The sequence below is a fragment of the Micromys minutus genome (assembly GCF_963924665.1).
Source record: "Micromys minutus genome assembly, chromosome: 17".
Taxonomy (NCBI): domain Eukaryota; kingdom Metazoa; phylum Chordata; class Mammalia; order Rodentia; family Muridae; genus Micromys; species Micromys minutus.
Genome location: NC_137952.1, coordinates 19,127,103 through 19,142,148, shown reverse-complemented (window position 1 = coordinate 19,142,148; position 15,046 = coordinate 19,127,103). Strand labels below are relative to the sequence as shown.

The following is a 15,046-nucleotide window of genomic DNA, read 5'->3' as shown; positions in this document are numbered from 1 at the left end:
GTTTTTAAACTGAATATAAAATTGGAGCCACTGGTTATGTTATAAACCCCCAGGCTATCAGAATAGTATATTTTAAAATCTTTTTGTTCTGTGAATCAGGTCTTCTTAGCTCAAGTGGAGTAGAGACTAGCTTTGGGCAGAGATAAGTGTCTTCCCAAGATATCCTGAAACTTTTGTTTGGCAGGTGTATCCTTTTTTTGGTATTAATTAATTTAATTTTTAATTGGATATTTTATTTATTTACATTTCAAAGGTTATCCCCTTTCCCAGTTTCCCTTCTGGAGACTCGCTATACCTCCCACCTTCTCACTGTTTCTATGAAGGTGCTCCCCTACCCATACACCCACTCCTGCCTCCCTGTGCTGGCGTTCCCCTACACTGGAGAATTGAGTCATCACAGAACCAAGGGCCTCTGCTGGCATTGATTTCTGACAAGGCCATCCTCTGCTCCATATGCAGAGGTCACTCCATTTGTACTCTTTGGTTGGTGGTTTAGCCCCTAGGAGCTCTGAGGATTCTGGTTGGTTGATATTATGGTTCTTTCTATGGGGTTGCAAAATCTTTCAGCTCCTCCAACTCTTTCTCTAACTCCTCCTTTGGGGGTTCAATGCTCAGTCCAATGGTTGGCTGTGAGCTTCTGCATCTGTATTTGTCAGGTTCTGACAGTGCCTCTCAGGAGACAGCTATTTCAGTCTCCTGTCTATTCTTTATCATTCTAACCTGAAAATAAATGTTTCCTATGCATTTCATCTCAAATATCTGCATTTCAATCACTGTGGTTAGAGTAGCTATGGAAAAGGAATCAGCCTAAATCTGGAAACAGAGGAACTCTGCTATTTGAATCTCCCTAACTCTATTTAAATGGAAGGATTGCATTTCTACTTAAGGGAGGGCTCAAGGACAAAATAAAAGTTGATATTGACAACTATTTTTTATCTACTTCAAAACAGTCAATTGAGAAAACAAACCACCTCAGCATTAATTGAGCAGTGCACTTCATGACAAACAATGTAGATCAGAATAGTCACGATGATGCAATCCCAGAGAAAAATAGAGTGTAAAATCATTGCAGTAATTATAAAATTAAATGAACAAATTAAACTTTATAAGTTATTATGGAAGTGTCTTTTTAAAAAAATTATGCCTATTTTATTATTTGAAGTTTTCTGTTCATGTTTTTGGCCTTCTAACAGTTTATTTTACTTTTTTAATTTTTACATTTTATTGGATATTTTACATATTTACATTCAAATGTGATCTCCTTTCCTGTTTCTTCCTCTAGAATTTCCTATCCCATTCTCCCTCCGCCTACTTATATGAGGGTGTTACCTTTCCCACCTACCCACCCCCACCTAACCTTCCTGGCATTTCTGTACACTGGGAAATCTAGCCTTCACAGGACCGAAGGCATTTCTTCCTATTGATGCCAGACAATGCTACCCTTTGCTACCTATATATCTGAAGCCATGGGTCCCTCCATGTGTACTCCTAGGTTGATGGTTTATTCCCTAAGAGCTCTGGGGGAGGAAGGTCTGGTTGGTTAATATTGCTGAACTTTCTATGGGCTTGCTCCTACAGTCCTTTCTCGAACTCCTCCTTTGGGGACCCATGTTCAGTAGAATGGATGGCTGTAAGCATCCTCCTCTGTATTCGTCAGGATCTGATAGAACAACTCAGGAAAAAGCCATATCAAGCACCTGTCAGCATGCACTTCTTGTTATCAGCAATATTGTCTGGGTTTGGTGACTTTATAGGGGATAGATCTTGGAGTAAGTCAGTCTCTGAATGGCATTTCCTTCAGTCTCTGCTTCACACTGTCTCCATATTTCTACCTGCGAATATATTATTTTCCCTCCTAAGAAGGATTGAAGCATCCACAATTTGGTCTTCCTTCTTTATCTTCATCGGGTGTGTAGATTGTATCTTGGGTATTCTGAGCTTTTGGGCTAAGATCCACTCATCAGTGAGTGCATATAATATATATGCATTTGTGACAGGGTTACCTCACTCTGGATGATATTTTGTGACTCCATCCATTTGCCTAAGAATTTCATGAAATCATTGTTTTTAATAGCTGAATAGTACTTCACTGTGTATATGTACCACATTTTCTGAATTCCTCTGTTGAAGGACATCTGGTTTCTGGCCATTTTAATTAAGGCTGCTATGAGCATAGTGGAGCATGTATTCTTGTTATATATTAAAGCATCTTTGGGGTATATGGCCAGGAGTGGTATAGATGGGTCCTCAAGTAACACTAAGTCCAATTTTCAGAGGAACCGCCAGACTGATTCCAGAGCAGTTTTACCAGCTCACAATTTCACCAACAATGGAGGATTGTTTCTCTTTCACCACATTCTGTCCAACATCTGCTGTCACCTGAGTTTTCGATCTTAGGCATTCTGACTGGGTGAGGTAGAATATCAAGGTTGTTTCGATTTACACTCTCCTGATGACTAATAACGTAGAACATACCTTTAGGTGCTTCTCAGCCATTCAGTATTCTTCACTTTAAAATTCTATGTTTAAATCTCTACCACATTTTTAAATAGTTTATATTGGTAGATTTTTCTTTTGATGAATATGAAGTGATTTTATTTATCTTTTTGATAACTTTTAGTTGAAAGTCAATTTTATTCAATATTTAAATGACTACTCCACCTTGCTTCTTGGGATCATTTGCTTGGAAATATTTTCCAGCCTTTTACTTTGCAAAAGGTAGTGTTTGTCTTTGTCTCTGAGGTGAGTTTCCTGTATGCAGCGGAGTTCGAGGTCCTATTTATGCACCCAGTCTGTTAGCCTATGTATTTTTATTGAGAAATTGAGTCCATAGTTGTTAAGAGATATTAATTAAAGAAAAGTGATTGTTGCTTACTGTTATTTTTTTGTTAGAGGTAGAATTATGTTTCTGTGGCTATCTTCTTTTAGGTTTCTTTGAAAGAATATTGTCTATTTTAAATAACATTTTTTCTGTGTCCATTGTGGCTGTTCTAAAATTAACTTTTCAACTGTGTCATTATTAGCAGACTTATTCTTAAATAGACATATTTTCAGAGTTTTGCTAAGTGACACTAAAATATTATAATTTAAATTTGAAGTTAACTGACATTTCAAATGAGGCATGTGCATTAGTATATTAAAATCTAAAGAGGCAACTTTTAAAAATTTTAACTATTTTAAAATGGTATTTGTCCACAGTTCAAATTTTTCCAAACAAACTAAGAAAATGAGCACTATATCATGTTGTTTTGTGATATTTTATGTTGATTATTTTTATTAAATTCATAAAATTAGGTATTTGAAATATTAATAAATCTTTTTCCCCAACATTCAATATGTTGCAAACAGTTTCCTTCATTTCTCTGTTTCATGTATTTAAGTGGTGAAAAGTAGGGATCAAAAAGTGAAGGGTTTATAAGAAAATACAACATCAGCATTTAATTAAAGGGAAAAATCTCTACTACTAGCTTATAGATATTCACATATCCACTTAAGAAAACCTGATTCTGAATTTTCTTTTAATTTGAATTCTTAAAAACAATATTTTATATTAAAAGCCAGGCATAAATGATCAATGTTTACAATATTTTGATTGACACTCATTTAAAATAGTACAGCATTTTAAAATGATAAAAAATGTGCACTTTTTATTAGTGCTTTTTCTTTCTTGCAATAGAAAAAATTAATTGTGCATGAATAATAATTGCATGGAAACACTAAAAATATATAATGTCTGGGTATTTATTTGTTTCTAATGATCAATATATTTCTAGGCACCAATAGAAGAAATAAGAAGACAGTATAGTTGCATAAATTTAATTTTCATTTACAAGTATTCACTATTTTTTACCTGAAAATCCACCATGAAAAAGATGTTCAATATGAAAAATATATATAGTATTGATAATCTGATAAATTGTGTTCTTATCAAGGTTGGAATCAGCATAAACAGTAACTCAATATTCACTTTCCACCTTATTACAGTGACTATTTGAACACATTCTGCATTTTCCCATGATCTGTTTAGTTCTGAAGATATTCATTTAATAATAAAAAACCGAAAGAAGGAAAAATAAAATAAATTAAACAGTCTCTGGAAGCTCATTGCAAATCCAGGATTGGTGATATTTTACCATCTGAGACTTATTTTTTCATCTCAAAAAATTCTGGAGAGAGCATACACTAGCAACATGACAACACAGTTGAAAGCTCTAGAACAAAAGGAAGCAGAAACACACAAGAGGAGTAAACTGCAAGAAATAATCAAACTCAGAGCAGAAATAGACCAAATAGAAACAAAAAGAACCATTCAAAGAATCAATAAAACCAAGAGCTGGTTCTTTGAGAAAATTAGCAAGATTGATAAACCCTTAGCCAGACTAACAAGAGGGCAAAGAGAGAGTATCAAATTAACAAAATCAGAAATGAAAGTGGAGACATAATAACTGAAACTGAAGAAATTCAAGAAATTTTCAGATCCTACTGCAAAAGCCTATACTAAACAAAGCTGGAAAATCTGGAGGAAATGGATGAATTCCTAGACCAATACAAGATACTAAAGTTAAACCAGGACCAGGTAAACCATCTAAATAATCCCATAACACCTAAAGAAATAGAAGCAGTCATCTAAAGCCTCCAAACCAAAAACAGCCCTGGTCCAGATGGGTTCAGTGCAGAATTTTTATCAGACATTTATTGACGACCTAATACCAATACTCTCCAAACTATTCCACCAAATAGAATCAGATGGAACACTACCTAATTCATTTTTTGAGGCCACAATAACCCTTGTTCCTAAACTACATGAAGACCCTACAAGGAAAGAGAACTTCAGACCAAGCTCACTTATGAACATTGATGCAAAAATACTCAACAAAATCCTTGCAAACTGAATCCAAGAATACTGCAAAATGATCATTCATCATGATCAAGTAGGCTTCATCCCTGGGATGCAGGAATGGTTTAATTTACGGAAATCCTTCAACATAATCTACCATATGAACAAACTCAAAAAAAATGATCATCTAATTAGATGCTGAGAAACCATTAGACAAAATTCAACACCCCTTCATGTTAAAAGTCTTGGAAAGAACAAGAATCCAAGACCCATACCTAAACCTAAGAAAAGCAATATACAGCAAACCAATAGCCAACATCAAACATGACGGTGAGAAACTAGAAGCAATTCCACTAAAATCAGGGACTCGACAAGGCTGCCCACTCTGCCCCTACCTATTAAACATAATACTGGAAGTTCTGGCTGTAGCAATTAGACAGCAAAATGAAATAAAAGGGATACAAATTTGAAAGGAAGAAGTAAAAACATCACTGTTTGCAGATGACATTATAGTGTATGTAAGTGACCCCAAAAATTCCACCAGAGAACTTCTACAGCTGATAAACAAGTTCAGCAAAATGGCTGGATATAAAATTGACTCAAATAAATCAGTAGCCTTCCAGTACTCAAAAAACAAACATGCAGAGAAAGAAATTTAAAAAAAGATACCCTTCACAATAGTCACAAACAATATGAAATACCTTGGTGTGAAGGAACTGTATGACAAGAACTTCAAATCTCTAAAGAAGGAAATCAAGGTTATCTCAGAAAATGGAAAGATCTCCCAAGTTCATGGATTGGAAGGATCAACACTGTAAAAATGTCCATCTTACCAAAAGCAACCACAGATTCAATACAATCGCAAACAAAATTCCAACCCAATTCTTCATAGAGTTTGAAAGAGCAATGTGCAATTTCATCTGGAATAACACAAGACCTAGAATAGCGAAATCCATCCTCAACATCAAGAAAATATATGCAGGAATCACTATCCATAACCTCAAGCTATATAACAAGGAAATTGTTCTAAAAACTGTATGGTACTGGTTCAAAGATAGGCACATGGATCAATGGAATAAAATAGAAGATCGAGAAATGAGCCCTCACATATATGGTCACCTGATTTTGACAAAGGAGCTGTAAACATTCAATGAAAAAAGGACAGCCTTTTCAACAAATGGTGTTGGTTCTACTGGCACTCAGCAGGCAGAAGAATGAAAATAAACGCTTTTTTTAAATCTTGTACAAAGCTCAAGTGAAAGTAGATCAAAGATTTCCACATTAAACCAGGTACACTGAAATTATTAGAAGAGATACTAGGGAAAACCTTAGACTACATAGGCACAGGAAAAAATTTCCTGAACAGAACAACAATGGCTCATGCTCTAAGGTCAAATATTGACAAGTTGGACTTAATGAGATAGCAAAGTTTCTGTAAGGCTAAGGACACTGTCAAAACACCAAAAGGCAGGCAACAGTTTGGGAAAAGATCTTTACCAACCCCACATCAGATAGAGGCCTAATATCCAAGGTATACAAAGAACTCAAGAAATTAGATACCAGAGAATCAAACAACCCTATTAAAAATGGGGTACAGAGCTAAACAAAAAGTTCTCAATTGAGGAATATCAAATGACTGAAAAGCATCTAAGGAAGTGCTCGACATCATTAGCCATCAGAGAAATGCAAACTAAAACAACCCTGAGATTCTACCTCACACCAGTCAGATTGGCCAAGATCAAAAATTCAGATGACAGCAGATACTGGCGAGGATCTGGAGAAAAGGGAACACTTCTCCACTCTTGGTGGGGTTGTAAACTGGTACCACCACTCTGGAAATCAATCTGGCAGTTCCTCAGAAAATTGGACATAGTACTACCTGAAGACCCAGTTATTCCACCTCTGGGCATATATCCCAGAAAAGCTCCAACATACAACAAAGACTCATGCACCACAATGTTCATAGCAGCCCCATTTATAATAGCCAGAAGCTTGAAAGAACCCAGATGTCCTTCAGTAGATTAATGGATACAAAAACTATGATATATTTACACAATGGAGTACTGTTCAGCTTTCAGAAACAACGACTTTATGAAATTCTTAAGAAAATAGATGCATCTAGAGAATATCATCCTGAGTGAGATAACCCAGTCACAAAAGAACAGACAGAATATGCAGTCACTGATAATGGAATACTAACCCCAGAAAGCTCTGAACACCCCAGAAACAACTCAGAGAGTATATGAAGTTCAAGAAAAAAAAGCCAAAAAAAGGAAAACCATTATGCTTAATCTTTACACACAAAGAAAACTTTTACTATTTCCAGGTTACATCTTGTTTTACATGTACTTTATGCTCATTGTAGCTAGTAAGATTTTAATGCACACTATCAAACCTTTAAAAAAATCAATTACTGACAAAAATGTATTCAGATACTTTTATGAAAAAATGCTTAGACTCTGTACATTTATCTTTGTTTTTTAAAATAAAGTTGTTCAATTAAAAAAGTTCTTGTGAAAGTATATGTCTAATAGTGTTTATATTCTGATAATAACTGAAGGTGGGAATCTTAATGTCCATCTGTAAATGTTACACATTCTATTATTTCTAAGTTGTTTTTTCAGTCAACAATCATGAGCCATTAGGTGCTGCAGTGCATTCACATTATTCAAGTGTCTTCAGAGTTGATCTTTAATTTGTTCTGACCCCTTTATTCTGTAGGATAAGTGGGATCACTTTCTGACCTTAGAGATGAAATCATGAGCTCTAGTATTGACTTGTTTTGTCTAGTTTCAGAAACTGGTAAATTGAGCTCTGAATGTCATCACTACCCATATTCCATTGCTTCTTAATAGCAATGTTGAATTTTAAATGGCTAAATTTTTTGATCTCTATTATTGTTTTTATCCATGTCTTTCATTGACATTAGGACACAATTATATTTTATTAGCTCAAGGGTTTTCATTCTAATGAGAATCGGCATCCTGAAAAACTCAGAAACTGCTTGTTAGTTTAGGTTTAAAACAAATGTTGTAGAGTCACCAAAACTGAACAGAATCCCAGTGATCATCTGACATGATAAGCAATCATCAAAATTATTACATCCTAAGCTTTTAAGCAGGATTTATTTCTCATGATAATTTTACCATTAAAAGTGTATTTGAGCCAATTCTTAAAATACAGTATTTGTTGCTTGTCTTTGGCTATCTTAATTTTTTTCAGAAGTTCAAAATCTGACAAAACTAATCTTACAATAGATTATAATTCTGTCTAAATATATTCTTCCTGCTACATTGACTTCTCTATCACAGAAAACACCCAAAATCCCCAGCAACATACCATTATCACTGTGTAAATACTGCATGGTATTTTTAAATAGAAACAGCTGTTGTTATAGTAACAGAATTTAAATTTTCAGAATCAACACGGAAGGTCAGTTGGCTGTTTTGATTTGTTTTTTGTTCTGTAAAAGAAAATGATTAAAATAATTCAATTAGCATATGTATATAATATTCATTTACATGCAATTTAACACTTTTATTAAAATTTAGGAAGTAATTAGTGTTTACAAGTGTACCATATATACAGCTTTAAGAAATATGACATGCTGCCTTTTAAAAAATGCCTCTTCATATAGCCACTTTTATATAAGGTAATTTAAGGTATTTCATACAGAGTTATTATTTCTCTGAAAGGATTTAAAACTATATAAAAATTAATTTAGTATTTATTTTTTATGTGTGTAGGCAGAAGTGTGCATGTGTATATATCTGTCAGTATCTGAGTATAAGTGTGTCCAAATGTGTATTGTGTATAAGGTATGTGAGGTAGATTAAAGAATGTGTGCAGTATAGGTGTATACATTTATGTTTGTGCACTTGTGGTGTGTGTGAGTTGTATGTTAATATGTGTATGTGTGTAGTGAGTATATGTATGTATGCAAATATGTACATGCACATGCATATGTACATTTATGTTTGTACACATTTACAAATATATCCATGAGTATGAATGTGTGTATACATGTGTATGTGTACATTGTACGTGTGTGTGTGTGTGTGTGTACATTTCTATATATGAGTGTGCATGTTTTATGCATGTGTTTATGTATGTGTATATTTAGATGTGTGCACATGTGTATATATACATGTGTATGTGTGTATACATGTGTATTGTTTGTAAAATGTATGTGCATGTGTGTGCTTGTGTGTAAATTTGTATATACATATGTATATGTGTGCATGTGTGTACTTATGTATACATGGGTATATGTGTTTGCAAACATGTACATGAGTGTGTATGTGTGTGTGTGGTATATGTGCAGTGTGTTTGTGTGTGTTCATGGGAGGTTTCTACCACCTGGAATCTTTTTTTCTCTATTACTTAAGAATACTGTAACAAAAAATTAATATCGCTTTGGGATACAACTTTAGTTATTTCTGAAATTTTACTTTGTCCTAGGGTACAAAACTATTTTAAAAGAATCAAAAAATGGATGTCGCAAAATCCAATGGTTCTGGACAAGTCAGCATTTCCGGAACTGGAGGAGTCAGACTGCTACACTGGCCCTTTCAGCAGAGCCAGGATTCATCAGTGAGTGCTCATCACTTTTCTATGACCTGCTTTTGACGTTTTCATTTCCTTGAGCTTATATGTAGAAAACAAATAACTGTGGATATTTCCATTGTCCACTAACGGTCAAAGAACGAATGATTATATTAGAGTTACATTTAACTTAGAAACAGCACTAAGTGAACATTTGATTCTATATAAATTTCATGATCAGATGTTATTAAGTAATAATTAAATATTAATCTATAAACTAGGGTTCTAAATATACATTAGAAGTAATAACTGTGGGATGCTGAGGTGGATCAATAGTTGAAAGCACCTGATACTTTCAACAGAGGAGTTTCTGGCAGACACATGGAGGCTCACAACTGCCTTGGAGTCCAGTCACAGGGAACCTGGAGCTCACACATGGAGACTCACAGCCGTCTGACTCCAGTTAGAGGAGATCCGCAGCACAGACTGGGAAGCTCATGACTGCCTGTGACTCCACTTACAAGGGGTTCAACAACTTCTCTGACTTCTTCAAGCACCACTCCCATATGTATTATACATACATACATGTAAGCAAACACTCAGACACATACAATAAATCTTTTAAAAATAATTATGGTAGAAAATAATTCATTTAAATGATAATGGCAACAATAATAGGATTGCTCTTAACAATAACACTAACTAATTTAACAATTAAGCAGTTTGGTTTAATCTTATTAAACTAGAGAAATTGAAATTTTCTTTAGAGAAGGCTACTTGTCTCTACTTTTCTAGCTTCATTCTTTCCATCTTCCTCTCTGCCAGCCTTTTTTCTCCTTGTCTTCTTTCATAACTCTTTATTTGTTCATACTTTCATTCTAATGTTTTTATTGAGGTTCTACAGCTCATTAATTGAATTAAAGTTGTATTACAATGCAATTCCTGCCTTCTGCATTCATAATTCCCTTAGATAAATGGTATAGAAGAGAAAATCGTAAATCTAAATAACATAATGTAAACACAGAGATAGAGAATTATATTGTATATGGTAGAATACCAAGTCTCTGGAACCTACAGACACATTCTGGTTGTCTGCATTGGTGGAATTTCAGAGGAATCTATACCACTGCCTGAAATCAGAGTTTCTTCTCAAACTATCCAATCATTTCACTATTTAATTCTTGAGATGCATACAAAATTAATCTTTTGTATTTCAGTTCTGAAGATATGAGGGTAAGACAGGACATGAACTCTCACATATAGAGAGCTCACAACCCAGGGCTTCATCATCCTACTGTGGTACTTCACAATCTCAAAGATCTGTCCTTGTACCAAACAAGGTGAAACAAAATGTTCTCCTCATTCTTTGAAAGCTAAAGGAACCATCTCAGTCTTTGAAAAATGTCAATCAGATCATGAAAATAACTGGCTTATACCTCTCCCGTAAAGTCTCACTCATACATATTACAAAATTCAGTTTATGATCGTTTTTAGTGCAGGCCACCATGATGCCATTCATGTGCACCTCTTTCTCTCCCTCTTCTGCAGGCGTAACGCAGATATACAAGCCTTGGGTTCAAGGTCTAACTAGATGGAGCTTCAGCAGAATCATTACTATGATTCTATTCTCCTGACCTATTCTGCCTCTGAGCTTTGCAGGGTTTTCTTCTTCTTAATAGTCTGCCTCTATTAAACATCATTATCTAAGAAAAATCATATCAGAAAAATCTTGCCATTGCCTCTTGCCACAATCATTCACTACGCCATTATATTATTGCATTTTTCTCACGGAAACCAGTTGGATTTACTTATTTACTTGTTTACTTATACTACCTGCTTAATTTCTCCATAACACAACCTGCCACAAACGGAGCTTTTCTGCCTAAGAACTGGTAGCCTTAAAACGTTCTGCTGTCTATAATAACCAACACTCTGAATTTATTGTATCTGAATACAGAGAAGACACATAAATATTAAATACTGAGGAACTCAATGTGTGACAATAGGGGAAGCAGTGCAGATTGAGATAAACCATGTTGGGTAAAACCTGCCCACTGAAAAGACACAAATAAGATGTAATGGAGTAGATTGTGTCATATTCAATGTAAATGATCTGAGAAGACTTTTTAAAAGAGGAAAACCTTCTTAGGAAGGTGAAGACTTTATTGATAATGGGAAAGTGGAATAATTGTTACAGGAGAAACAAAATATTCCCCCCCCCAAAAAATGAAGGCAAGAAAACAGGGCACTTTTAAGTTGATAGTAACTATACAATTCAGTATGCAATCAGACATAAGAACCAGAGCTACAGAAATAAAACTTGGGGGGGGGGTTGGCAGGTTGAAGTATATGTATAGACAGATATTAGAAGGAAGTAAGAAAGACAACTGTGTTCTTTAAAAGATGCTGCTGCCATGTTAAAGTACAGGGATTTGCTCACATTACAGCTAGCTATCAGGTGGAAATTGAAGTTAGGAAGATGACCATCTCATAATCCAGGCCTGACAATCAGGAAAAAGGAAATTGTATTGTGGTGACTGGTGATTTACCAGGAAAGTAACTCTTTGAATATGTGGGGTTAAAAGGAAGCAAGGGATAAAATAATACTCTCAGATGAAACGCCTGACAAGAGATGTCTTATCACACACAGTACTCAAGGGTCTAAAAGCAGAAAACAGTTATCCAGTGAGATCCAGTTCATTCCACAGCTTGGAGACTCCCAGTATATTAGAAATTTTAACCAGATCCATTTTTTTTCTTTGTGAAATATCCCTTTGGTTTTTGTACCATCCATTCTCTCAGGTATCCTTGCTGTTATTCCAACATAGACACATTTTAGGTCATTGTGGGAAAGCAGAACTGTAGGACATCACTAAACTCTGAAGTCCGGATAAGCTAGAATGGAAAATGCCCACATTGGGCATGACAGCAATTTTTAATGCTCTCTACTTGGAGCTACTTTGCTTGTTGTGGAACAAATGCCAGAGAGTAAATGATGACCTTACTGTTATTTATTATAAACAGGACATAAAAGGATACATAGAGCACTTTACAAACTGAAAAAGGTTAAAATAAATATTTGATCACTCTCTGTACTTTATATTATGTCTGTCAATTCTGTTAAAGAAGACAACTTTTTTCTCATCCCAGATTATTATACTTGTACTATCTTCTATTATACAGACAGATGGTGGGTACCCAGGAATTCATAATTGTGACTACACTTTGTGTTCTGCTCTGAATATTAAAAACAATGCCTTTGTCTTAACAGCTTTATAATAAACAATAAGGACACCTTCTTCAGCAATGCTACTCGAAGCAGGATAGTTTATCACATGCTGGAACGTACCAAATATGAAAACGGAATATCAAAAGTGGGTAAGAACATTATTTCACAGACATAGTTTAAAATAGAAAACAACTAAAACTGAAAATTTTAACCTTTCTCATTCAGTATGAAAGGATTAACACAGGAGAAACAAATTTTATAAATATTTTGTGTTGCTAATTTTCATTAAAAATATATTTTGAGGGCATTTGTTCAAAGTATCAAATATGAACCACAAATATACAATAGCAAGATTGATCTTATGCTAATAACTCTTTAAATGAAAATATGGTTTGAAAAGTGTTCAGCATGGCTTTATAATATAAATATAGAAATATTAAATATGCTATATTCACAATATTAGATACTCATAACCATTAAAAAGTGTGCATTTTCTCATTATCAACAGTGTTAAAATTCTCTTTTTAAATATATACTTATATAATTTATTTCTTATTTGTTCCATGGTAAATAGTTCATAATGCAGACTTTCAGTTCAGAAGTTGAAATTATTTTCTAGCTCATTATTAAATTTGGAAGATCTTCCCAATTCAATATGTAAAAAACAAGTTACAAAATTATTAGTCTAGTGTAATTCTTTTAACTCAATACATAGAAATAAAAAAATAAAAGAAAGTCTACAAGGGTGTATAAGAAACCTGAGAGATTAATTCTGGAATAATAAATTGTCACTCATTTTAGCTTATTAAATGTACCATTTGGTGGAGTTAGCAGCTTATAATGCAAAAGAAAATAGGAAATTTTAAGATAAAACAAGACTGCAAACTTCATACAGACATGGAAACCGAACAGTCAATACGTAAGTTGACCTTTTAATTGTGGGGCATATTTGCAGTATTGAAAACCATGTTCTCGAAATGTTCTGAAGTCTTTTAAAGTAAACGTTGGCAACCTTTGGTAGCTATTGTATGCTTCCTGCTTGTGCTCCGATGGAGAAAAGCGCAGGTGTAAAGAACCACGTTCCATGTTTACTCGGTAAAGTCGAATCTTCTGGACCTGGTTGGCCTTTTTGTTGTTGTTGTTTTGTTTTTCTGATTAACAATTTATTTGTGACCAAACAATCAAAGCAGTTATTTTAGACATGATAACTTTATTAGAAACAGTGAGAAAATTTCTAAAGACTCAAAATTTAAAATACCCAGAGAATGAGCTGAAAATTTTTCTACTTTAGGGAAACTTGTGATTATAGGTTTATGTGACATGTTTAAATGACGATTAAAGGTATATCTTTTGTGAAAAATAAGCTAAACACAGAAAATCTAAAATAAAATAAAGCTTATTTCTAAGCTCATTTATCAATGACAAATGTATAGAAAAAGCAAAAGTATATTATTTCAAAATGTAAATGAGTATTTTTATGCACTTTTTGCTTTAAAAAATCTACAGAATGTTTTCTTAAGTCCTTATCACATGAAGCTACTGCTTCAAACACCTGTACAACAGTCTCTGATAAACTTTTATTAAATTATAATTATTTGTTGAGCACCTAAAGTAATTGTGTTCTCACTATGAGAAACAATTCCATACTTCAGGTGTACAAGAATTACTTTCATACATATTAATAAATAATGACAGCAAAAATCCTCTTCAGAAAGTTTTCTCAGTATTCATCCAACTTCGTATACATACCTTCACTGAGATGGCAAGTCTGACTGACATTTTATGACCTTTCCACTTAGCATAAGCAAATGTTTTTCGATGCATCAGTCTTTCCTGACAAATGACAGAAATTTTTTTCTTTGACTAAACTTCACTGTATTCCAAAGCTGGTGAAAACGGTTTTCTTCGTCCATGTTGTCCCAAGAAGTGGGAATTAGCAGTTCACCACATATCACATTGAGATATGGCAGAATGAATCTGTATGCTGGTAATGCATGCAAGTAATACTACAAGAACACTCATAGACTGACTACCAGTCTCTTCCTCAGAATTACTGTCCCTGTGGTCGACATGATGAAGGACGTCATTTGAATTATTTCAACTGTTAAAATAATTTTGTGTCCATTGTGAGTTTATATATGCTTTAAAGAAAAACTGTTATTGAAATTGATTGTGATTTTTCATCTCTTTCTAGGCATCCGTAAACTTATTAATAATGGTTCATACATAGCAGCATTCCCCCCACATGAGGTAATTTTCAAAGATATAAATTTTATATATATATGTGTGTATATATATATAATTTAAACATATATAAATTATATATATTTGAGATAAATATATAAAATAAAAGAATTTCATTCTCTGGGGCTGTATTGGTTATGTTCTCTATTGGTTCTATTGCTGTGATCAAACACCCTGACAGGTAACATATG

General features: G+C 34.0%; 1 protein-coding gene across 3 annotated transcripts in view; it reads left to right on the top strand.

Annotated features, from left to right (window-relative positions):
• The window catches only part of ANO3 (anoctamin 3), a gene marked incomplete at both ends in the record, with an annotated part of 320,161 nt that overhangs the window by 210,380 nt on the left and 94,735 nt on the right, over window positions 1–15,046 (top strand). For all 3 annotated transcript variants that reach the window (XM_080930913.1, XM_080930914.1, XM_080930912.1), the window contains 3 exons: window positions 9,299–9,430; window positions 12,654–12,760; window positions 14,806–14,861. In XM_080930913.1, coding sequence (XP_080787039.1) covers window positions 9,299–9,430; window positions 12,654–12,760; window positions 14,806–14,861 — 295 coding nt within the window. The remainder of the gene's footprint in view (window positions 1–9,298; window positions 9,431–12,653; window positions 12,761–14,805; window positions 14,862–15,046) is intronic.